Source organism: Rhinopithecus bieti, unplaced genomic scaffold (assembly GCF_001698545.2).
Source record: "Rhinopithecus bieti isolate Rb0 unplaced genomic scaffold, ASM169854v2 scaffold_39586, whole genome shotgun sequence".
Taxonomy (NCBI): Eukaryota; Metazoa; Chordata; class Mammalia; order Primates; family Cercopithecidae; genus Rhinopithecus; species Rhinopithecus bieti.
Window position 1 is genome coordinate 1,735,955 of NW_016816842.1, and position 26,688 is coordinate 1,762,642.

Sequence of the window (26,688 nt, forward strand, 5' to 3'; positions counted from 1 at the left end):
AATCACATAAAGTTTTTGAAAAGCATTTGGTAAGTAAAGGGAAAATTTTGGAAACATTAATAATTACAATTTTAGATTTTCACAAAGCATAAATATTACTTATTTCAAGTATAATTTAAATATTTTGAATTCTTTTTTTTTTTGTTTGTTTTGTTTTGTTTGTTTGCTTTTGAGACAGGGTCTTACTCTGCCAGCCTGGCTAGAGTACAGTGGTGTGATCCTGGCTCATTGCAACCTCATCCTCCCAACTCAGCCTCCTGAGTAGCTGAGACTATAGGGATGTGCCACCATGCCTGGCTAATTTTTGTATTTTTAGTAGATACAGGGTTTCACCATGTTGCCCAGGCTGGTCTTGAACTCCTGGGCTCAAGTGATCTGCCCGCCTCAGCCTCCCAAACTGTTGGGTTTACCAGCGTGAGCCACTGCACCCAGCCAAAAAATATTTTTATGAGACTTTACTGAAGGCCTAGAGTCTCCTTTACTAAATCAATTAAACTATTTTCTATTATTATTTATGTTTAGAGGCAAATGTTTATTTTTTTGTAAACAAACAAGTCATTATAAAAGTGCATTAAGTATCAGATTTTGGATATTTGTTTAACATCAAAAGCCAAGAATAAATAAGTCACAAACAAATCAAGTCACAATGGGAAAAAAAGTGAACAAAATCTTTTGTTTTCTTGGGGACAAATGATGATGATGGTGGTGATGGTGATGATGATGAAGAAAAATCATATAACTTCTTTGTTAGGAGAAAATAATGTGAAAAAGAGAAAATTAAATCAAAAGTAGAGCTAAGTATTTGCAACACATATGCATAAAGATTATCATTGTCACTGATAATAAATGCATTGCAATTAAAGTAATAATCTGACGTACAGGGATTGTTTTAACAAGATGGTTGAAAGGAAAAGCCCTATAAAGGCGTCTCTGGCAGCAGGTGTTATACATAAAACCTTCGGCACAGAAACAATAGGTACTGAAATCTGGAAGTTTACTGACTGTGCCAAACAGTATCCAAATATAATTTCAACTGTTGTAAGTTTGTGAACGGTTGTAAATTTTGTATTACTATAAAAAGTTTACAACCATCAATCTTTCATGGCACACCTGTAGCCCATTCTGCCATGGCCTCTAGCAGGCAGCTCAGCTTTAGAGAGCTATGAAAGGCAGAAGAGGATTAAGCGGTGAAATGCATACTACAAACAATATTTGATGATATCCAAGTTTTCTAGGAACGCCTATGGCACAGTATGAAAAGCCCTGGGGATGTACAGGGTTTAAGCAGATGAAGAAAGAAGGGCATTTCAAGTAAGCCAGCTAGAATTAGCAAAATACTGAGGGGAAGAGAGAAAAGAAAGATAGATTACTGTTAACAGTGGGCGAGAGACAGTGTTAAGCTTTGGATATATATATATATTTTTTTTTGGAAAGTGGCCAGAGTAGACTGGATAGGAAATTTGTGTTGATAAAGAGTAGCAGAAAATTTTTAGTTTAGAATTATAGGTATAAATCATAGAAAACCTTGAAAGTCAGGATATGACTGTCATTTTGTGAGCAGTGCTCTCTGACTATAAAAAGCAACTTGGAAGGTAGATCTGGACACACTGGACAGGACAGGCCAGAGAATGACCTGAGACAGGGAGACTAGTCAGGAGGCTGCACAATAGGTGATAAGGGGCTGAGCCAGAGACATAGGAGTAGAAATAGGAATTAACTGAAGACACATTTCAAAGGAAATAGTGGGATTTAGTGAGATTCAACAGACTGAAGAAAATGGATGACTCTCAGGCTTTGAGGCCAAAGAGATTAGTGAGAGATTAGTGGTATCATGTTCAGAGAAGAACCTGGGAGAGGGATTTAGTTGGGAGATGGACAATGGATTCTAGTGAAGTGTCCTGGAGGCAATGGGAAGTATGAAATAGAAGCACAGGCAAGAGGTCAAGGATGGGAAAACGAGTATAATCCACACAGTTTTGTCGTAGATAAAGCCATGAAAAGGCTGTGAGCTCTCCAAGAAAAGCAAAGAAAGAATGCTGAAGACCTGAGTTGGGGGAAGATTGCTAACTCTTGCTTAGAGTGAGGAAGGAGGAAGAGGAGTTATGGAAGGAGGCAAAGGAGCAGTGCTGAGGAAAACAGACACACAAGAATGGCGTATGCTATCAAAGGAGGAGAAAGTCTCAAGAAGGAAAGAATTGTCATGTCTAGCAGGTCACCTCCCATGTCAGACTATGTGTATTCCAACCCTATGTCTGTCACTTATTAGATGTCATTGCGAAAGTTCTGTTGTCTTTTTTAGTTTCATCATCTGTAAAATAATGCTAATATATTCTACCTCATAGGGATATTTTGAGGATTACTTGAGAAAAATGTATGGTCCAGTACTTAGCACAGTACTGGTCCTCTTATGAGTGCACCTAGCACTTACAATAAATTAATAGATGTAATTGATAACTTTTTTTTTTTTTTGAGACGGAGTCTTGCTCTGTCACCCGGGCTGGAGTGCAGTGGCCAGATCTCAGCTCACTGCAAGCTCCGCCCCCCGGGTTTGCACCATTCTCCTGCCTCAGCCTCCCGAGTAGCTGGGACCACGGGCGCCCGCCACCACGCCCGGCTAGTTTTTTGTATTTTTTAGTAGAGACGGGGTTTCACCGTGTTAGCCAGGATGGTCTCGATCTCCTGACCTCGTGATCCGCCCGTCTCAGCCTCCCAGAGTGCTGGGATTACAGGCTTGAGCCACCGCGCCCGGCCGTAATTGATAACTTTTAAGGGAAAAATAGAATGATGAGAAGAGGAAAAAAAAAAAAAAAAACGGCAAGAGGTTAAAGAAGGACCAACCCCTGAGAAAAGACAATAGGTATGGAAAACTTACAAGAGATTCCTTGCCCCAAAATGAAAAGAGCTTGCAGATCAGTTGTTAGAAAACGCAATGGGATGAAGTAAAGGCTTTACTTAAGTTTGCTCTATACTGACCAAGGGTTAACCATTGTTACTGCTGTCATGGAAGCTTCCTTAATTAGGATTGGGGCATCTTTTCATTTACACGAGATTATCTGAGATTCCAGGAGAGAAATTAAACAATTGCACAACAACTAAAAGATCCTGTCAAAATACATGGACACAGAAAATGGTGCAGCCACTGTGGAAAACAGTACGGCAGTTCCTCAAAAAATTAAAATACAATTACCATATGATCCATCCATTCCACTTCTGGGTATATATACACAACACAATTTAAAGCAAGGACTTGAACACATATCTGTATACCTATGTTCACAGCAGCATTATTCACAATAGCTAAAATGTGGAAACAATCCAACTGTCCATTGACCTATGAATGGATAAAATTGTGGTATATCTAACAAAATAGTATTGAGCCTTAAGAACAAGGAAATTCTCAGCTTGGGGCCAGTGGTGCAATGGATAACACATCTGACTATGGATCAGAAGAAAAAGGAAATTCTGACACATGCTACCACATGAATGAACCTGAAGACATTGTGCTAAGTGAAATAAACCACACACAAAGGGACAAATATTATATGCCATATGATTTTATATGATAGTCAAATTCATGAAGATAGAAAGAAGAATGGTGGTTGCCAGGAGCTGTAGGGAAGGAAGATAGGGAGTTCGTACTTAATGCGTACAGAGTTTCAGCTGGTGAAGATGAAAAAGTTCTGGAGTGGATGGTGGTGATTGTTGCACGACAATGTGAATGTACTTAATGCCACTGAACTGTACATTTAAACTGGTTAAAATGGTAAATTGTATTCTTTTTAACACAGTAAAAGAATACATATATGTGTAGACAACATAAGACAATATTGTGCAGAGCAAATAAGGTACTGCTGTTTGATAGATAAAATGGTTTGAAAAGTCATTAGAAACAACTTATAAGAGTAACGTTTTAAATGATGAAGTATTTCATACCGACAAAATTAAATACATGATGTAAGTAGAAGTATAAAAATAATGAAACAAACATCAGGGCAGCAACCATCCAGCTTAAAACATACAGCATTACTAATAATACTGAGACCCTTGTTGTATCTCCCTAATGACATCCCTCTCCCTCCTCTCCCTCCTCCACCAGGGGTAACCACCATTCTGAATTTGTATTTATCATTCCTTACACTTTATTAGAATATTATAACATACATATGTTACCAGAAACAATATATTGCTTTTCCACCTAGCATGGTGAGACTCCTCCATGGTGATGTCTGTGACATACTCATTGAGAAATGTTGCTATTGTCTTAACAATTGAAGCTTTTATCATTACGTAGTGACTCTCTTTATTCCTAATAGTGCATTTTGCCTTAAAGTATCTTTTGTCTGGCATTAGTATGTCTACCTTAACTTTTGTTGGTTATTCTTTGCTTATTTATACCCTTTTTACATTGAGTCTTTCTGTGTCTTTGTTTTTTCAGGTGTACCTATACCTATACTTTAACTCACATATTTAAGCCCATTTATTTTTATTGTGATTATTGATATGTACGCATTATTTTCTACCATGCTATTTGTCCACTTTCCTATGTTTTCACCCCTCCTTTCTTGCCTTCTTTTTGACTGATGAAGGGTTTTGCTTGTTTGTGTTGTTTAAAAATTCCTTTTTTCCTCTCTACAGATTTAGTGGTTATATTACTGTTATAATTTTTCTAATACTTTGCAAAGTCTAAAATTAATCATTATTTTATCCTTTTTTTCCTCCAAATAAAATAATATAAATAAAGTAAAAGGTCGTGAAGTCCCACCAACCTAAGACGACTTTAGTTTCTTGTCTTGGAATTTCCCAGCCATGCTGGTGCTGGTGTACATTGAAAACTTAGAACTAGTCCGTGGCTACAAACTCCTGGGGGACTGTGTCTCTCCTGACTAGAAGCAGCAATGGAGACAGGTTTCTTTGTTGCTTACCCCCACCTGTAGGCGGATATTTTCAACCACACCTTCTCATGCTGAGGGTGGAGTCCCTGGGTGGGTCTCAAGTTTAGGTCAGAAGGGGAGTTCTTTAGTCCAGACATTTGCCTTTCGTGAGCCCAATCCTTGGTCTCTACCCACCCTCCCTGGCCATTTATCTCAAAACTTCAAGTTCCTGCCATCTATATTTGCCCAGATGAGCCCTAGGTTCTGCATTTGCCCAGCACTGCGAGTTCCACTTTACTCACCTCATTGGCCACTGGAAGATTTATCTCACTTCACTGTAAGCCCAGCAAGGCAATGTGAAAGGCTTGTACTGAGATTTTTCTGGACTCTAGTTGTTTTGAAGAGGGACAGCTTTTTAGCATATCTAATCTGTCCCTTTCTCTACTAAAAGTAGACAAAAATCTTTTGATCTGTTATTTATTTGTGGAGGGAATTGTATACACTTTATGGATTTTCATGTTTTGTTTCAATTTGTTCTGGAACTTTTTAAGAGAAAATGTACGAATTTTCCGCTTGACAATTAGAGTGGAAAAGAACGTGCAGTTATAAAGAGGGACGCTCATCAAATGGCTGTTTAATGACTATTTTTATGTGGAAATGGCCTAATGTCAATTCACAGAGAGTTCAGAGTAAATTTTGCTACAATTCTTACCCAACTAATAAGAGCTGGACGACATGGAAAGATGTTCATTATATACTTTTGAGTAAATAAGCTGTTTTGTATAATCTTATTTTTTTAGTTACAAACATATATATACTGAAAAATTCTGGAAGGAGACATCCAATATTTTGGGGTGATATCATTAGGGAATTTTTTGCTGACCTCCACTTTTTAAATGAACAAGGCCTGTGTAATTTTTAACTATTTACAAGGCCTGTGTAAAAGATATAACTATTTACAACAAAAAGTAGGGGTTAGCAGACGGCTTTCTAACCTTGGCGTTGTGTAACAATAGAATGCATTTGTCTTGCAGGGTCCCCAAAATTGAATGTCAAACAGAGGCTGGGTGACCTCCTGTCCAGGATTGCTCTTATCGTATGAGTCCAAGTTTTCATCTTAGGCATTTTTTCTCCTGAGAATAGGCCAACCAATCAATGGCTCAGACAGAGAAACCAACATGCATCCCGCCGCAGCTGCCGAAGATGCTGAAGGAGTTTGCCAAAGCCGCCATTCGGGCGCAGCCGCAGGACCTCATCCAGTGGGCAGCCGAGTACGTGCTCCTTTCTCGCCTTCACCCCTTGGAGGACGGCCGGAGAGAGAGGGTCCTGGAAAACCGCAGAGGTTGTCATGGCTGCAGCCAGGGGGTCGGGACTAACTGGCATCATCTTTGTTTTAGCTCTCGCATTGCTTTGATGCTTTAAAATCCACACATAAATATTACATCTAGTCGGGTGAGGTTGGGATGCTTCCCCTAAGCGAGCCAGATTGAACAGTAGGACGCCAGGTCAATAGACCGTGTCCTGGGGGCAAGCAGCAAGAGTTAAGTGACCGCGTCACACCAGCGTATGCACACCCACCTCCTCCCTGCACTCCTTTTCCCAGTCCGGGTGGAAAGAAGGGCTGGGAATCTCCGAAGCTTAACCTGCCTTTCTTCGTTCTCCTGTCTCACCACTAGATGGCAGCAGTGCAGCCGGGGGAGGGACGCGACCGCCCTGGGTGGATGGGGTGGGACCAGTCCAGCTAGTTCACCCCTCTAAGGAGACACTTTCCTCCCCTGTGTTAAAACTCTTACTTGGACCCAACCAAAGACGCTTTGTATCTTGTCTTTGAGGAAATTGTTATTTTCTTTAGTGTTTCTCTGAACGGATTTGTTTTGCCAACATAAAGATGTCTGCACAGTACCCATTGCATTCTGGAGAAAGGCCAAGCAGAGTGATGGGGTACTCAGGCATGGCTGAAAACAGTGTGCCTCAAACACGCGGGCCTTCTTTCAGGAGCGACCTCCAGAGGCTGCTCAGTAGATGGAGCTTACACAACAATCGCTGCGGGCCTGGACTGAAGCAGCTTTGCACAGAAAGCCTCTCAGCTATGAAACTGCTCCTTAGACAAACTTGCCTGCTTGAAACTGGGGAACCAGGACTTGAGACAGGAGCTGGAAGATAACTAGACCTCTCGGACCATTTTCAGGCTATTTTTACTGTTTTATGATTCCCTGCTTAGGAGGGTTTCAGTAGGAAGGGGAGAGTGAGAGAGACGGTTGAGAGAAAGCCAGTGAGTTGGGGAAGGGAAGATGTCCTCAGCCTGAGGTTGTGAGTGGGTGTACTGCGCAGATGGTGTGGAGAGTGTGGACACCTTTGAGAAGACACAAAATGTCATCTAAGAGGGGCCTTTCGGAGTCTCTGGGCCAGTGCTGTGCTCCCAGGCTGGATTAGGATGCAGCTTTTACAACTGGAAGGAAAATAGGCCAGGGGTGCTCATAAAAAGAAACATAAATGGCAGTTGCTTTGCCTAGTAATGAGCCCTGTTTAGTTTTCCACTCTAAATTTTATATATTGCCTCTACGATTGAACTTTAGCATCAGAAGACTAATTTATTTTGGCATAGTCAGATAGACAGACTTTATCTTATACGTTAGTTTCAAACCCATTTTATTGTCCTTGTGCTGCTGTTTTATAAGCAAAATGACATTGCTTAGTATTGTCCCTGACATTTATGCAAGAAGGCATTCACTGTTGTAGCCTGCTCGCTCTCATATTGTATCACGTACTATAATTTTTTAGACATCCATGAAAACTTAGTTTATAGTTTAACCACAATGAAAAAGGAGGGTATGACCTAAGAGCCCCCTCCTTTCTATCCAGACGTGAAAAGCACTGCTCAGATGGTTGTATGTGACTTACTTAAAACCTGTACCATTTTAGAGAATAAAACTCTACGAAGTATTTCCAAGACAAAATACATATTTAATCCATTGCAAGTAAGAATTTCCCTACATATATGTTGTCAACGAAGAAACCTCTTACCAGGCATCGGCAGGACATATACTTATTTGTCCTCTGGTAGGCATGTGTTACAACACAAATTTGCAATCTATGTGTATAACCATGGACCTGATCACTTGCAAATGAAGCTCAATAACCCAAAGAACGAAATCCATGATTACAGCTTTATTTCCATATTGTCTAACCAATTCCACGAGAAGTCCAGAGATGTTGGTGCTGAGTGTTACTCCACCTGGGCAGCACTTCTGTAGAATGAGGTGCTGTGTGTCTCTGTCCCTCCCATTTATACCACCCAAGTCTAGTTATAAAGCCTGAGGCCACATCCCGCTCCTGTTGTCACATTGCACCCACACCCCACCCACCCCAACACTGATCTGTGTGCAGAGATTTCTCATGCACGTTGTTAAATGTGGCCTTAACGTATTTCTTCTGCCCTTCCTGCTGATGACCTCCAAGGGGTGACTGGCAGTTACTGCTTTAGTCCATGTAGCTTTAGCTCTGCCTTGCTATGTGGCTCAGAGACAGGCAATGGTTAGCCCATCATTGTATGGCTTGACCCTAAAATGGACTTTTACTAAATTCCCTCTATATTTATTTACATACTACCTGGATCTGGAGGAAGTAATGGAGGGAAAAAAGCAGGGAGGGACAGAAATTTGTGGCTCATGGATCGTCAATAACCAGCCTTTGATGGAGACAGACGCTACCATACAGCATTGGTGACCCACATGTCAGCGGCTCATGTCTGTTCCCTGCTGCAGGCAGCCTCTTTTCATCTTATGCCAATCCTGAAACAGAACTCAGTACTTGTTCCACAATGCCCCAAAACAAAGTCCACTCCACAAAATATTGAGGAGCAGGCAGATTTTACTAAAAATTTTGAGGGAAGATGGAGAAAGTTTTATTTCAAAGTCACCATATAACTTCAGATTATCTCAAACCTTCTTTGGCTTGTCTTCTCTACTGAGCCTTGCACGGTGCCCTGACAACCCTCTCTCCCTTCTCTCTTAAAGCCCCAAGCCTCACTACCTCCGGCCAGAAACCCTTCCTGATTCACCCCTAGGATACTTCCATCTCTTCCCCTTCCCTCCTTTTTTGTTTCTTCAGAGATGGGGGTCTCACTCTGTCACCCAGTCTGGAGTGTGGTGGCACAATTATAGTTCACTGCAGCCTCAAACTCCTGGGCTCAAGTGCTCTTCCAGCCTTAGCCTCTGGAGTCGCCGGATTACAGGCCCTAGTCACCATTCCTGTGCTGTCTTCCCCTTTGTTTTTAGTTCTCTTCCAACTTCTCTTCCCAAGATTATATATACATATGTAATATACATCTGCATGTATAAAACTCTCAGAGATGACTGAAAAAGAAACCTGAACCCGATATGCTCCAGAGAATTGCATACCCAAACTTTTCTTGGTTCTTCCTCATCCCTAGAGAAGAACAAAGCTTTGTATTCTCTAAGCATTCTCTATGCCCTAAGTGGAGAGTAACACATTCAGGCTTTTCCCATATGTAAGTGAACTAAACACAATGACACATAAAAGCCACTTAACAAAGATTCCTTTCTCTACCTCCTTCCCTCAGAAAAAGGGGGAAGGACTGCTAGAACAGCCAGAGGCCACTGGATATAGGATGCTCCTCCTACTCTCTGACTTTTTTCTTGTAGTTATTTTGAGGCCCTATGTAGAGAGATGCCTCCGGTGAGAGAGCGGTCTGAGCAAGCTGCTTTGTGTAACTGGACAGAACTAACACCTGAGCTGTTAAAGGTCCTGCATTCTCAGGTAAGGGCCCTGCTGCAGCATTGAGGGGAATGTAGCACAGTGTTGAGGCTGGGTGGGTACAGATGAAAGCCCTCTCTTCTCCTGCCAGTCAGCTGACCACTTAGCACCACCCTAAAATACACTAAACCGTGGACTGAAAGTAAACCTTCCCTTGGGGAAATGGGAATAATTTTGAAATAGGCTGTAGGCTGAGTCATTGGTGGGGTCATCCCAGGTTTCCTTGAAGCTGGCAGAATGTACAGGGGTTCAATGCAATGCTAATCTCATCTCTCCAGAAAAGTGCAGGCCCTCAGTCACTCGACAGTGTCTCCCTTACTGATCAAGACCATAATATGATGCCAATCACAGTTTGGGGAAGGGCATATTTCAGCTCCCCAGCTATCCCAGGTCCAGACATAGCTTTTAGCTTTTAGGGAGAGGCTGTGAGCCTCTTCACAGCCACATCATCCTGGCAGCTGCCTGGTGAATGGATGCATGAGGAGGGTCCAGCTTGAGAAAGTTTGTGGTTTGGCCAATTCCCAGGAAATACGGTTGAGCACCACCATACCCTGCTTTATGATCCAGGACAGAGAGGTTAGGGGTGATTTAGGACTGGTGTGGCTAACTACCTTGGTCCCAGAGGCTTAGCATTTCACTAGAATCAGAGGGTCAGGAAAGGTGGTGGAGCACTTCATCAGGGGCATCTGTGCTCTTGTTGCATTGGTGGCCAACAACCAGTCACCTTCCCCCCCTTTATCCACCAAGTACCTTGGCAGTGAACATGACAGAGCTCTAAAGTACCTGGGATCAAGCAACATTAGGTGTCCAGACCAAATCCCCAACAGGTCAGCCACATACTCCATATCATTCCAGGGAAAGCATGAGGGATGCGCTTGAGGTCTAGAGCTAAGAACTCATTGCAATCCGGAAGAAAGAGACCTATGTCTTGTTTTAATTTTACCATTAATTAGTGGTCTGAGGTAAGCCATCTACCCCCTGGTTTTGTTTTCAGGCTGTTCTATCTGTCATGTAAGGAATAAAACAATTTAGGAATACAACAGCAGATAAAAGCATCACCAGAAATTAAAATGTAATATGAATGTATATCTTTTGCATAATTCTGACACCTAAAGTTTAACAATTAATAAATTATATTTCAGCATGCTCTTCACTAGGATTTGCGAAGATAACTGCCACACAGAGCCATCTTGTACCTTCCTAACACCCCTCCCGCCCCTTGCCATGTGCTGGGAGATGTGGACCTGGCCTGGGGGCGGGGTGTTTCTCAGGGCCTTGTCTCAACTTCTCCCACATCTCTGTGTTGTGTCTGTCCCCTGCCCTGCAGGTTGCTGGGAGACTGATCGTCCATGCAGAGGAGCTGGCCCAGATGTGGAAAGTGGTGAATCTTCCAACAGATCTGTTTAATAGTGTGATGAATGTGGGTCGCTTCACAGAGGAGATCGAGTGGCTGAAGTTTTTAGCCCTTGCTTGCAGCGCTCTGGGAGTTGTAAGTTAGCTTGACTGTTTTTTGTTCCTGAGGGGGCAATCTCCCTCCGGGCCTGGAAGGGCAGTGGATCTATACACGTGGTCAACTCTCCAGGGCTGATGATAAACATGCCTCTTCTCGCCTTGTCCTTCTCCTCTCTAAAGCAAAGTCTTTTCTGTGCTCGTCAGGCAGAAGCAGGGGCTGGGAGGGGCAGAGGGAGACACTATCGTCAGGCTCTGGGGAGAGCTGACTACAGTGTAGTTCTTGGATTATTTATGAATATTGCCCTCAGACTTATTTTCACTCCACTCCCTCCATTCACATTCCCAGAGACAGCCAAGAGCCGGCTGCAGAAAAGACTTCCAGACACCTAGAATATATATCAATAGACACTTTTAAAGGGGTACAATCTTATAGAAAACTATGTAATAAACAGAATTGGATGCAAAAGTCAGACATAAGAAAGCAAAAAAAAAGAAAAAGAAAAAAGAGAGAGAGAGAGAGATGAGGCTATTTCTGAATTTAGTCATGACATCTCCATGGATGCAGGATGTTCATACAGATTTATGCCTTTTCCAAATTTGACTTGTTTGATATTGGAAAAGCAGTTTTACTGCTTTGAAGCCAAAGATGCTGAAACCAGTTTATATGTATAGATATTTAAAGCTTGGGTATCTTATATTGGACTTACATTGTTAAACATTGTTAAAATAACTTAAAATGAATCAAAAACATGTTTTTTTAAAAGAATCCCTGAGATACACACAAGTTTGAAAATTATTGAGAAAATAATTGCGTCTGCCAAAACCGAATGGTATGAAAAGGTAGTCTGAATCATTCAGCATATCTAAACATAATCTTGTTCTTCTCAAATATGCTTGGAATACATATTTGACAGTTTTATTTCTGAGAAAACTTAGTGGAAATATTGTAGTCCAACTTTTCCTATAGGTTCCCCTACAGCCTTCACCATAATCATTTCTTTAGAGAGAAGTAAACAAGAGGACATTTGTGGCTCTTTTTTTCTTCATTTTCCTTTATAGCATTTATTACTGAATAAATCACTGTCCTCCAAGGAGGAAAGAAAAGTAAGCAGCAGAGGCCTATGAGTTGTCAATCAGGACTGGGGAAAATCACAAATGGGAAGATAAAAAATGGACATATTTTATTAAATTCTCATAGGGTTACAGATTTTTTCACACCACATTTTGAGACATTTTGGGGTGAAAATATACCTTTAAAATTTTATCTGTAGTTAATTTGGATCTTCTTGGTCTATCTCACCCACAAAGGGTCAAATAAGAAAATAAATAAATTCAATCCAATCCTGAAATTTTAGTCTGATGTGGTAACTGAAACAGCCTAAAGATAAATTTCCCAGTATCTCAGGTTTTTCTTACCACGCTCTCTTCTCCAAGATGGCAATTGAATATAGACGGAAAGAAGTGACTCTAGGACCACAGAGCAGTCAAATGAAGGGTTTCCCACATCCCTCAGTCTTCCCTGGCATCTCTGGTCTCCATGGCAATGCCTGTCTGTCTGGTCACTAGCTGCTTGCAGCTTAAGTTTTTGGTCTCGTCTCTCCCAGACTGGTGAAAGGCTGACAATGCCTCCCCGACCAGCTCATTTCAGTTCTCAATGGTGTTGAGGGCCTCTTTGAGTCTTTGCCAGGGTGTCCTATCTGCTCCCTGGCTCTGGTGGTCTACTTCACAGCCCCTCACCAGTGTGTGATGTGTCTGAGCCCTTCCCATATCCCCATACCTCAGAGTAACAAAGAGTGACTTTGGAAAGTCAGATTCCAACCCTCCCTCTGTTTGGTCCACTGTGTAGATGCGAACTTTCCTCTGATGTACCTGCCTCCCAAACTGGAGAGGGGAAACCATGAGGTGAATTGTATCTTTCTACTTCCCTTCTAAAGCAAGGAGGTGGGATTCAGTGTTCCATGAGGTTCATCTACCTCTGACATCCTGTGATTCTATCTCCACTTCTCTGCTTCCTCTGAGACACCCTCAGGCCTACCTCTGAATAACAGTGAGCTCCTCCAATTCTAAGAGGCCTTGACATGTCTGACTTTGCTCCTCAACATCCCCATGTCAAAGAACCTCTAGAGGTAAAGTCAGCCTGGAGGTTAAGTCTGTAAATAAGGGGTGCCCTATGAAACCAGTAATCAATACCCTTATATTCATTTCTATCATGCTGGACTGTTTCTGGGATCTTAAATGTGGGGCTGGTCAGTGATACGGTGTGAATGTTTGTGTCCTCCCAAAATTCATAAATTGAAATCTAAACTTCCAACATGATGGCCTTAAAAGTAGGGCCTCTGGGAGTTGATTGGGTCACGAGGGTGGAGCCCTCATGAATGGGATTAGTGCCTTTATAAAAGTTGCCCCTCTACCAACTGAGGACACATAGAAAGCATCATTCATGAGGAACAGGCCCTCACCAGAGAGCAAATCTGCTGGCTCCTTGGTCTTGGACTTCCCAGACTCCAAAACTGTGAGCAATAAATTTCTGTTGTTTATAAATTACCCAGTCTAAGGTATTTTGTTATAGCTGAGACTAAGTCAGGGGTCACCATCTGGTGGAGACCTTGCATCCTAGTTAATTCATATATCCTCAGAGGCAAGCCCAGAATTTCTCTTTCCTTTGCAAATTCAACAGCAAGACAGGATCTCTATACCATTCAGAAAAGCTAGTTTGTTCCTTGTAGAAGAGACTAGTAACAAGAATTTTTACTCCAGTAGGTAATAGGTACATTTACTCCATCTTGAGCTCTCTGCGTCTAATGCACATTATTCAGAATGTGATGGCATGCAGACCTGCATTTCTCCTCCCTTCAGCACTCCTTCTTCTGGACTGGCCTATGCCACCTCCTGTTCCACTGAACTGATTATTAAAAAAGAAAGAGATCACGTATGTAGAAAATAATCCTGTTCACTGGAAAGAATGACTTTTTTTAAAGCAAATAATTCACATTTCAAGGCTTTCACCTCTGACTTTGAAAATGAAGCTTGCAAGATGTTNGGGGCCTATCATGGGGAGGGGGGAGGGGGGAGGGATTGCATTGGGAGTTATACCTGATATAAATGATGAATTGAGGGGTGCTGACGTGTTGATGGGTGCAGCACACCAACATGGCACAAGTATACATATGTAACAAACCTGCACGTTATGCACATGTACCCTAGAACTTAAAGTATAATAATAAAAAAAAAAGACATGAACCACCAACAAAGTACTGAGACAAGATATTAAATTTACAGTCACTAAAAAAAAAAAAGAAAAGATTATGTCTGTGAAGCAGATCCCAAAAAAATATTGTGCAAGAGAATGAAGATCTGTTTACTTTAGATTTATGTCAGTTTACCAAATAGCTCCAGTCCAAAGAGTTATTTATCCACTCATCCATTTATTAAATCTTTAAAAATACTTAAAAATCTTATGAGGCAATAGAATTTGAAGGTTTGTTGTTTGAATAATCAATAAAAGATGATGTGTAGGGCTGATAGCCCCTATATTAGTTTGTTAGGGCTGCCATGACTTGGTGGCTTGAACAACAGAAATTTGTTGTCTCTCAGTTCTGGAGGACAGAAGTTCTGGGAACAAGCTGTCAGCAGGATTGCTTTCTTCTGAGGTGTTTCTCCTTCTCTTAAAAATGGCCAGCTTCTCGAACTGTGTCCCTCTGTGCCTGCATGTCTGGTGGCTCTCTCTTTATGTCCTCACTCCTGTTCTTATAGAGACACCCTACTGACTTCATTTTAACTTATCTTTTTGAAGGTCGTATGTTCAAATACAATCGCATTCTCCAGTTCTGGGGTTAAGGCTTTGATATATGAATTTTAGGGGGAACAATTCAGCCCATACCAGCACCCCATGGGAGAGGGCAACAGAACAAAGCATTAGGGGTGCAGAGGGTTGTTTTTGTTTGCTTGTTTGTTTTTTTACAGAAACGGGTGAGCTGTGGGTAGAAATTATAAAGTTCAGAGTGTGCTCGCAAATCTACCCCAAACCATTCTCCCACTCACATGCATGACTTACCATCCTCCCAGACAGCCTCGTGTATACTAGTTAGCCCATGCCTGCCCTCCCACCCGCTCTGAATTAAGTGGAAGTGCCTAGAAGATGCAGTGTTTCACAGCGATTTCCATGAGAGGACCCCCAGGGGCAGGGGAGAGGAAAGGAAGGTGGCCTGCCTCAAACTCAATTTTTTTTGACATCATGTGGTTTATTGAAAATTTTGTTTCAGAAAATAACAATGCTTATTAAATGTAAAGAAACAAATTTTAAATATTAACTCAATTAAAATTAATAATTATTACAAATTATGTTTAAATTACTTGCCATCAATTCAAACTATCACTCAAGGAAGAGTTTATTCACATCCTCAGTACCTCAGTACCTCCTGACATAGATTACACTCCTGGGCTTAATTTTTTTAGAATGAATTAGTGACATTTGAATGTAAAATTTCAAGCTTTCTAGAATCTTAAATTGTTCCCACTTCATTTTATAAGAGGAATATTTTGTTTTCTTTCTTGTATCTCAACGGATCTCAGGAATACTGCCTGGAAGAGTAACTTTCTCCTCATTTTATCTAACTTTTATAGACTATTACCAAAACTCTCAAGATAGTGTGTGAGGTCTTATCATGTGACCATAATGGTGGGTTGCCCCGGATCCCGTTCAGCACCTTCCAGTTTCTCTACACATATATTGCCGAAGTGGATGGGGAGATCTCTGCATCACACGTCAGCAGGATGCTAAACTACATTGAACAGGAAGTGTAAGTTAACTTTCGCCAATTGGAGGTGAAAGAATACCAGGAAAACAAATCTACCAGGCCAAGATAGTGAGATTATTGTATTATACTGCTCTGGAAACAGAAAAGTATTGTGAGAAACATGAAATATGGATCTGAAAGAAAAGGGGAAAGGGAAGGAGAAGAGGAAGGAAAAGAATGATATAGGACAACAATTCTTTAAGTCCTTCTGAGACTAGCAGTAGCGGCAGCAGCACCTGAGAACATGTTAGAAATGCAGAATCTCAGGCTATACCCTGGACCTATGGAATCATAAACTCTAGGGACGGAGCCCAGGAATCTGTGTCTTTATAAGCCCCCCAGTAACTCTGACTCACGCTTAGCTATGACCAGTGGAACCGAAGTGGAGGAGAAGAAGGAGGAGGAGAAGCAGGGTTAAAAGAAAAAGAGGGCCGGGCATGGTGGCTCACACCTGTAACCCTAGGGATGGCTTGAGCTCAGGAATTCAAGACCAGCCTGGGCAATATGGTGAAAACCCATCTTTACTAAAAATACAAAAATTAGCTGAGCACGGTGGTGTGTGCCTGCACCAGTTAATTGGGAGAATGGCTTGAGCCCAGGAGGCAGAGGTTGCAGTGAGCCGGGATTGCACCAGTTACTCCAGCCTGAATGACGGAGCCAGACCCTGTCTCAGAAAACACACACACACACACACACACACACACACACACACACACACACACACACAGAAAAAGGAGCAACAGCAGAATTAATGTGAAATGAGAGAGTTGTTTGTATATTGTCTTTCTAAGATTAATTGTCAATGAACTAACTGCAGATATACCTTTTTCCAAACAGAATTGGTCCTGATGGTATAATCACGGTGAATGACTTTACCCAAAACCCCAGGGTTCGGCTGGAGTAACAGCACAATTTTGGCAATTTTAAAGGAAGATACAGGGACGATTGTACTTCAGAATGACTGAAACCCATATACATTACTACCCAAACCTCAAATTTTCTTGTACAGCACTGGTACACACTATTAATAAACAATTAAACATATGAACATCAGAAATGTGTGGAATTAAAGATGTTGAAATTGTGGAACAAAAACACCTTCCATTACAGGAGATTAGTATTCTTCCCACGTGGACCACTGAGTAAAGTGCTGACAAAGCATGGATAGAAAAGCATCTTCAATCCAAAGCCAGGACTGTCAGACGTTAAAAATAGTACGTTAACCAGACCACCAGTGTTGTGTTCTGTGATTTGGTTAGGCATAATTTAGATAGTGCCTTTTACATGGTCAATTTGAAGTTCTTTACCAGTTTATCTCTCCATTTGTTGGTTACTGTGCTAGTCAATCATTCATCCTCTCCACTCCATCAATATTATTGAGGTTTAGCGATGGCCAGGAATAGGGTTGCCAGAAAAAAAAGAAACAGGGCACCAGTTAAATTTGAATCTCAGACAAAACAACAAATATGTTTTTGTTTGGTTTTTGCTAAAACCTGGCAACATTCTAGGAACTATGGCTGGCTGTGAGCACCATACAAATAAATAATATCAGAATTACACTTCAAGGAGCTCACAGTCTAACACTAAGATAAGGACATGAACATAAATCCCTTTTCATTGCAAATGGGCCTTGGAGAAGAACTAACAGTATCCCAGAAAGTGTCAATGTTCAACGGGATATTTCTGGAAACCATATTACAGATTCATGGAACGCCACTAGAGAAAATCCCCTACCTGAGCCTTAAAAGACCTTCTGACAAGTCTTAAAGATTTTCCTTTCTGAAGGACAGATGAGATTAACAGGCTGGGATTATTGGTTCTTAATATCAGGGTGTGTCAAGGTCGCTGGGTCAGTCCCTTCTTATTGTACATACTATTCCCCTCTTAAAAGTCTTGCTTTTTTGCTCAAAAATCTATGTTATGGTACTATGCATATATCTCTCAACATCAATTGAGGAGAAATGTGTCTATTAGTGTCTAAAGGTAAGAGAGATTGTAATGGATGGGGCAATGCTTGCTCTAAGCTATTGATATTGCTATGCCACCAATGGGATGTTCCATGGTCCTTGATTTCTGGACTCGAGTGAAACAATAAAAGGGACTTAAACAGAATTCTTCCCCCCACAGCACTGGGCTGCACCTGCAGAGATGGGCAACAACTAATTCCATACCTGCTGTCTGCCTTCCTAGCCAAAGGCCGCTCATTTCTTTTTTTTTTTTTTTTAACTATAAGTCTAGGGTACATGTGCACCAATGTGCACGTTGTTACATATGTATCATGTGAGTCGGCCCCTCATTTCTATCTGCTCTGGCAACCTAAGGCTGTTTTTGAGAAGGCTGAAAGCACTTACAGGGGTGGAAACCTGGCCACTGTAATTAATCAGGATTCGATGAATGGAGTGAAATCCGCTTTGAACCTGCCGTCAGATTCTTGGTGTCTCTCAGTTTCTCTTTCACTGTGGCCAATAACTGGAATATGGTCTTGTCTTCAAATAGGAATAAAGGGGGACAGACAGACCCCATTTGAAAGACATTTAAAAATAAACAATTAGGTTCATACATGTAACAAAAGAAGGAGTCCTTTGTACATTTGGGAACGCAGTTGAAATCAGAAAACCTTAGTCTTGTTAGCTTCAAATAATCCCCCAAGGAGTGAGGCTAAGAAATTCCAAATGATTCAAAAGTGTGTAACTAGGACACAGACATGAAGTTAATTGGATGCTGTAGCTATCGGTGCTTACTGAGACTAAGGGCACAATTGGCGATACCATTGTTGCATCTGCCAGTGCTCATCTTTTGCAGCCACACTTGGTGTGCGCCATCTTCTCCTCCTGCCCTGGTTCACTGGGGCAATGGGCTTTGCTCTAGCTATTGATATTGCTATGCCACAGCTGTCACTAGGGATCCACAGTACCTACAAGCACATCTTGCCAAATCAAACCGTGTCACCCCAAGGATGGAAAACAGCTTTGTGCTTTGCCCTCTACCTGGGCTATGCTGTATTAACAATATTACAAATACTGTATTAATGATAATAGCCAACATTTATTAAGCACTTACCATATGTAAGCCACTGTGTATAGTGCTTTATACATTCTCTAATTTTCCTTACAATATGATCTTATGAAGTCAGTGTCATTATCTCTAAGAAACAATCTTAGAAAAGTTGTTCAATGTCACTGATGAGAAATAATTTGAATCCAGATCTGTCTGACTCCAAATCTATGATGCCTTATATATATCCTCAGGGCCTGTCTAGGTATGGGATTCCTCCCACCACCCCCCCCCCCACCTGAAATAATCCCTGAGACAGAGATTTACATGCAAATAGTTTATTTAGGAGGTGATCCCAGGAACAGTGGAACAGGGATAGGAAGAGTAAGATATTGTAGTGATGGGAAGAAAGCTAATAAATGGTGTGTTATCTAGCCAGTTACCTCTATACCCCAATACTGCTGGGGAACTCCGGGAGACAACATAGAACACATCTCAGAGTTATCCCAATCGAAGGGGAGGAAGCTCTTCATCCATCACTGGATAATCCTCACCTGTCATTGACTGAGGGCTTCTTCCAGGGGAATTAATGTTCTGCCTTTCCAGCTTGCCTCAGCTTGTTCCTTTTGCTCCAGAAAAAAAGGCTCTAGGCTAGGAAGTCATAGATGTTCACAATAACAAGCCACCCGCATCTGCTACACTGCCTTACAAATATTTTAATAAAACAAAATTTTAACATTTTAATCATTATTAATGTTTCTCTCTTTGGGTCAGGCACAAGTCTTCAGAGTCTGCAGGGCAATAAGTGACTGTCATTGTGCTGTATTAAAGTTCACATCTGACCCACAAACATGGCACATTTTCCCCAACCATTTCTTCCTTGTGATCAGATAATTCCAAAGGGAGTCCCTTGATTCTTGCTGCCAACAGATCCTTGTCAGACCCATCCTACTGGCTTTCCTATCATAATGAACAATATCTACAGAGTCCTGCATGACCCCAGTTAAACTGTCAAATGAAGGCACTTGTAACATATGGTTTGCATTTCTCCTTTAAAACAAATTTTAGGAAGCAATAAAATCAGGATTTTATAAAGCAAAACAGTGGGCTCTTTCTTTCCTAAATTAAGCTATTTTGATTAAAGTGAAGACTGCAGATACAAAAGCTTCAGTGGGAAATGCAAAGATTATGGCTCAATTCCATTTTCTCTATGCTCCATGCCTTTCCTCTCCTTGATGCTATTCCATCAGGGACCTACCATCCCTAGTTAACCAACCACTTCCAGGACCACCAGGGCCCTGCAACAGAAGGAGCTGGACACCCCAGTGTGGAAGGCTGGTTTTGAATTAGGTTAATATAGGAATCTTAACCTGAAATCCTTGGAGAGGCTCCTGAATGCCTCTGATAACATTATATATAAAACTATGTTTCCAAAATGCGCTCTTTAGCATTTTCTGAAGAAAAAATTATAAAGCTTTGAGCAACTTCTCAAATTTGTATATTATCTCAAAAGGCCAAGAACCTTTGGTTTCAAAATAGCCCCAGAGAGCACTAAATGGCTTGAGGAGAGGCAATAACACAGTCTCTCAGATCCTTCCAAGCAAAACTGAGCTCACGCTCCCAACGTGTGACTTTTATCCATAGCCTCTTAACTTTTGAATCTTAGGTCCTGGCCATAAATCTGTGTTTTAGTTTAGATCTTCATGTACTTTCAACTTTGGTCATTTCCTATAAACTGGAACATGGTCAAACCTAAACAGAGACTTTCACACTTCAGAGGTGAGCCAATTGGCAAAGTCATTGGTCCAACGTGCTGAATTATGAAAGACTGGATAGACAAGCAGAGCTGTGTATCCATGATACTAGAGGGACTAAACCTCTGGACCAAACTCAAAGGGCTAGTCCTGGATAATCCTGAGCCTCGGACATTCAAGTAGCTGTCAGCCCCAACGCACCAAAGCAGTCCAAACAATGGTTGATTCATTGGTTTATTCAACAAATAATTAAGAAATTCCTACGAGTGCAAGGGATTGTGCTAGGCACTGGGGATACTGCTTTGAACAAGGTGAGGTCCCTGCTTTCATAGAGATTAAATTCTACTTAGGAAGACAGACATTACATAACTAAACACAAGTTGCATAACTAAACACAAGTTACATTACATAACTAGACACAAGTTTATAATTGTGAGAAACGATGCTACTACATAGTAGCATGGGGCACACAGATAGTTTGCAGGGGCAAGATAGAGAGGCTTTCTTGAGAAATTAATTTCAGAGCCAAGTTCGGAAGCCACAGGCAACTCAGAAAGGTGTATTTGCAGCCCACATGTCTTTGCCACGCTCCAGACTCAACTATCTGGTAGCCAACTTGACATCTTTTCTTGGATGATTCCAAAGTAATCCCTAACTTAACATATCCAAAATGACTTTTCTGGTTTGTATTTTTTTCATAATAAAATGTTGGAGAGAAATGAGTTCATAAGCTTCCTTCCTAAGTGCGGATCTCTCCCACCACCTGCCAAGATACAAAACCCAGAAACCAGGGTCAACAAATACCTCCCCACTGCCTTACTTTCCAACTCTGTCAGCAAGTGCTCTCCATTTTACCTCCTATGCATCTCTCAAATATGTCCTCTTCACCTTCCCTCACCACCACCTGCCTTAGGTTCCCTCATCCCCTCCCAGCTACCAATATATTTCATCTGGACTTCCTATCAATCTGGTCCTCACAGGAAACAGAAGACAATCTAGAGTTTTGAAGATAATTAAAAGTTTACAGAATGGACAAGGAAAACAACAAGGGGTTGAGGCACCCAGGGACTAGCAAACCATTATCACCCCTAAGACTGAAGGGACAAAGGGAAGGACATGTTTTATTAGAGTGTGAGAGGACTGGAGCTCCAGGGGCTCCCCTGATGATGCAGAGGGCCAGTGCATCAGCCATATGGTGCTGAGATAGGAAGAATATCCTATTCTCTCCCTCTTCTATTGACTAAACAGAACCTGAAGCTGGAGGGCATGTCTGACTGATGTCAGTCCAAGGAGAGGGCAGAGAACGGATGCAGGAGGAGAGAACTTGTTTACACCCATACTTGCCTTTTCCCCAAGCAGCCTCTATGCTAGTGATTAGCAAACTTCTTCTGTAAAGGCCCAGACAGTAAATATTTTAGGTTTGGCAGGCTAGATGGTCTCTATCACAAATACTTAACTTTGGCAGTTACAGCACAGATAATGTATAAACACATTAGTGTGACTCTGTTCCAACAAAACTTTACAACACAGATGATTTTCAGGTAAGTTTTCACATCACAAAATATCATTCTTTTGACTTAAAAAAAAAAAAACTACTTGGAAATGCAAAAACTGTTCTCAGGCTGTATCCAAGAATGGCAGACTGAATTTCACCAGGGACTGTAGATTTCGGATTCCTGCTCTACACTACAGCCACGGGTCTTTGTAAAACCCCAGTCAGTTCACTGTGGCCCCTGCCTGAACTTTTACGTATTCCCAATGGCCTTAGGATAATAAGCCAAATCGTGTAGCCTATGAGGACTGCATAGTCTGGCCCTACATACATTTCCATCCCCACTGTCTATACTTCAGCAGCAAGAGCCTCTCTGGGTTTCTCTTTCTCAACATCATGCTGTCTCCACATCTTTACAATACTCTGCTCTCCATCCTCTATCTAGTTTATTTGCAGATCTCAGCTCACTGCAACATTATTTATAATAGCAAATAACAAAATTAAACAGGGGTGGGGCATAACATTCCCAACACTAGGGAAATGAATCATGGAACACCAGGCAGCCATTTTATAACTGTAGATTAATGAGAAACAATATTGATTAGATATTAAAACACTCATGTTAAAGTAATATCTATTATTTCATATTGCTGTAATACATTTATACATATATACGTAGGTGGAAAAAATCTTGAAGGGAATGCACCAAGCTGTTCAGAGTGATAACTCATGGGCAATGAGGTTATGGGTTATTTTTCCTTTCTGCTGATCTCTGTTTTCTAAAATAAATATGTATCAAGAAAAATCAAGATGAATTTTTAAAAATCAACTTAACTAAAAAAAAACCCCTGAATTTCAGGTGAATATGTTAGAAAGTTATGAAGTTACATGAGGGCTGGGGAAGGAAGGGAGAGGTTTTCACAGTTTGATCTAATTCAAAACTAAATCTGTGAAATACTCAAGTTTCCTAAAATCACTCAGGATAAGTGTGTGATATATTGGTGGACATATTTTAGTTCCTGGGCTTTGACATTAATGGTAACAGACTTTTAAAGGGTAGCTCTTTTCTCCATTAAAAAGAAATGAGGCTGGGCGTGGTGGCTAACCACTGTAATTCCAGCACTTTGGGAGGCCAAGGCGGGCAAATCACCTGAGGTCAAGAGTTCGAGACCAGCCTAGCCAACATGGCAAAACGCTTTCTCCACTAAAAATACAAAAATTAGCCGCGCGTGGTGGCGTGCACCTGTAATACCAGCTACTAGGGAGGCTGAGGCAGGAGAATCGCTGGAACCCAGGAGGCAGAGGTTGCAGTGAACTGAGATTGCGCCACTGCCCTCCTGCCTGGGTGACAGTTGAAACGGAATAAACTGAGTTATCTCTCTTCAATTCGATTTAAATCATTAACCCCAAACCCAATGCCTTAAAAACCAATGACTAAAATCCTCATTAAACTGAGTGCACATGCCAATACTAAGAATGCTGTGTCACTCTTCATCAAAAGTAATTACCTCAACACAAGAGGAGACAAGTACGCATGGAAGTAAACCCCAAATCCCAACTAACGAACATCTGAGATCAGTGGCCACAGGGAATAATTCTGAAATTGCCATTACACTTAGGCAAAGGTAACAACCCGGAGGTCTTATTTTTATAGAATATCAAGAACAAAATCATCCAAAAGGCACACGATGCCAAAATAAAAATAAAGAGCGAAAACCCAAAAAGTCGCGCGCAATTTCTTCTGAAATTCACTATCCGCCTCCTACCCCTGTCCCTTCCTCTGGTGCTGGCGGGTTCTCGCCCCTGTTTCCCCCACCGCAAGCCCTGGAACCGCACCGCTTAACTCTTTTCTTAGCGACCCCGCCCCGGCCCCGCCCCAGCCAGGCCTAGGCCCCGCCCCGTTCGCCGTCTATTGGCTTCTCCTACCCCCTGCCGGTGGGTGACGAGCCGGGAAGCCGGCGGGATCTATTGCGCACGCCCAAGGCGCTGGGCCTGGAGCAGGAGAAAGGGAGTGGATGCGGGTCGCAGACTATGAAGCGCGGCGTTCGGCGGGATCCTTTCCGGAAGCGGAAGTTCGGCAGGCGGGCCAAGAAGGTCCGGGAGCCCACGGCGGTTAATTCTTTTTACCGTGAGGTTTCACTTCCTTCGGTCTGGGCTTCTCTGAGGCTGCGAGAGATGGTCAGGTCCGGATCTCGACCGGGCCAGGTGAGGGCTGAGGACCTGAGGAGTCCACTGTGGGGATGGCTCGAGGGACAGGGGGGTTTACGGGCCAGGGACTTGTAAAACTGCTCGAAAAAAGACAAAGACAATGAGGCGACATTAAAGTGCTGGGACAGAGGTGCAAGGAACACCTAATCTTCCCGTCGTAACACACCCGCTTGGTCTCTCGATGTGTTTCTGTTTAAATCATCGTAGCCCGCCGACTTTGGGGTAAGACCGGGGTTCGAGTCCCAGCCTTCGCCGCTGGCTCGAGTGACTTAAGCTTTCCTAGCTTCAGTCACCTGCAGATTGAGAGTCTACTAGTTTTTACTTCTCAGAACTTTCTATTCCTTAGCTGCAAAATAGGCAGAAATAAGCATAAAATCCTGTCTCAAAAAATTGAGAAGGTTAAATCAGAGAACCCGGTAAAAACATCGATCACACAGTTGGTAGACATACAACATTTAGTTCCCTTAAAAACTCGTAGTTTGCCACCATCTTAATGATAACAGCAGTTAACATTTAGATAGGACTTATGTGGTAGATACTACTCTAAGTTATGTATTACATAAAATAACTCATTTCATAGTCACAATATCCTTATGAGGTAAGTACTATTATCCCTATTTTATATATGAGGAAATCGAGGGCTGGAGGGTTCAAATAACGTAGCAGTTACACAGCTGTGGAAACAAGAATCAGACTCACAAAGCTGATGCCAGAGTCCATTCTTCTTTTAAACTTTTACTTAGTAGATGTGTGACTTTGAACAAACTTTTCTGAAGTTTAGGTTCCCACCTCACAGAAATAATGACAACTCACAGGGTATGGATTAAGTGGAAATGAAAGACCTTACTAGTACACTCCAAGTCGTTCTACAAAGGCAGTTTTATCTTGTACTTGTTGGTAGGAGAGATGACTACTAAGAAATGCTTGTATGTTTCTCAAATAGCAAAATTAAAAGTTTAGTGATAATAACCCATTAGAAGTAAGTGTAAAATAAAGCAAACTGATTCTCCTGTATTGTGATTAGGACACTCCTTTTGGAGAGCAGCTTTGCAGTTTGTACCAAGGGTTATTAAATTACTAATAACCTTTCACCAAATAATTTTCCTTTTAATCCGAAATATGAAAAGGCTGTTTTCAATAGATAGGCTTATTCCAGGTTTGTTTTCTTAATTGTGAAAAATAGGAAGCAAACCAAGACCATGTTATATTACTTCCACTGAAAGAAATACTATACAACCATTAAAAATTTCTGAATATGAAAAAGATTTAAAAGTAGAAAACACAGGATTTAAAATTGCAAATATCTAGTTATTATGACTAAGTAAAAAATGCATATAAAAAAAGATTGGAAGCCTCGATAGCAAAGAACACATCTAGTACCTAGATCTTGGTTTCCAAGTACCACTGTCCACTAAGGAGTCCTGGCTTTTTGGAGAAATGACCAACTCCAGGGCTGAGCAGGGGAATTATAAGAAGAACGTGGATACATCAAACTAAAAAGCTTCTGCACAGTACAGGAAATGATTAATGGAGGGAAAAGGCAGTCTACAGAATGGGAGAAAATATTTCCAAGCCATGTGTCTGATAAATAATCCAAAATACATATAAGGAATTTCTATAACTCAAAAGCAGAACAACACATAACCTAGTTAAAAAATGAAAAAAGGATTTGAATAGACATTTCTCCAAAGAAGATGTACAGATGGCCAACAGGTATATGAAAAGATGCTCAACATCACTAATCATCAAGGAAATGCAAATTAAAACCACAATGAGCCATCACCTAACACCTGTTAGGATGACTTATTAAAAAAACAAAAACAAGTATTGGCAAGGATTTGGAAGAATTGGAATCCTTGTACACTGTCAATGGGAATGTAAAATGCTATAGCCGCTTTGGAAAACAATATGGAGATTCCTCACCAAATTAAAAATAGAACTATATCACCCAGCAATTCTACTTCTGGGAATTTATCCAAAAGAATTGAAATCAGGATATAGAAGAGATATTTGCACTCTCGTGTTCATTGCAGCACTATTCACAATAGCCAAAATGTGGGAACAGCCCAAAAGTCTATCTACAGATGAATAGATAAAGAAAATATGGTATATACATACAATGGACTATTATTCAACCTTTAAAAAGAAGGAACTAGCTGTCATATGCACCAACAGAGACGAACCTTGAAGACATTATGCTAAGTGAAATAAGCTAGTCACAGAAGGACAAATATTGCATGATTTTACTTATATAAAGTATCTAAAATAGTTAAAACTCATAGAAACAGAATGTAAGCGTGGATTGGGCATGAACCAGAGGGATTTTTGTTTTTTTTGTTTTTTTT

The 26,688-nt window shown here is 41.4% G+C and overlaps 2 protein-coding genes across 8 annotated transcripts in view; both read left to right on the plus strand.

Moving 5' to 3' along the window:
- Window positions 1-16,946, plus strand: part of ROPN1 (rhophilin associated tail protein 1) — a 23,044-nt gene extending 6,098 nt beyond the window's left edge. For 4 of the 7 annotated variants that reach the window (XM_017855381.1, XM_017855376.1, XM_017855379.1 and 1 more), the window contains 5 exons: window positions 5,906-6,142; window positions 9,536-9,650; window positions 10,975-11,136; window positions 15,723-15,898; window positions 16,733-16,942. In XM_017855381.1, the coding sequence (XP_017710870.1) occupies window positions 6,027-6,142; window positions 9,536-9,650; window positions 10,975-11,136; window positions 15,723-15,898; window positions 16,733-16,799 (636 nt within the window). In that variant the 5' untranslated portion in view covers window positions 5,906-6,026 and the 3' untranslated portion in view covers window positions 16,800-16,942. Of the gene's footprint in view, window positions 1-5,905; window positions 6,143-9,535; window positions 9,651-10,974; window positions 11,137-15,722; window positions 15,899-16,732 lie in introns of all 7 variants that reach the window. The other 3 variants (XM_017855383.1, XM_017855378.1, XM_017855382.1) reach the window with 2 other exon arrangements.
- A 7,131-nt stretch (window positions 16,947-24,077) lies between these two features.
- Window positions 24,078-26,688, plus strand: part of CCDC14 (coiled-coil domain containing 14) — a 51,845-nt gene continuing 49,234 nt past the window's right edge. The window contains 1 exon segment of the mRNA XM_017855359.1: window positions 24,078-24,340. Coding sequence (XP_017710848.1) covers window positions 24,167-24,340 — 174 coding nt within the window. The 5' untranslated portion in view covers window positions 24,078-24,166.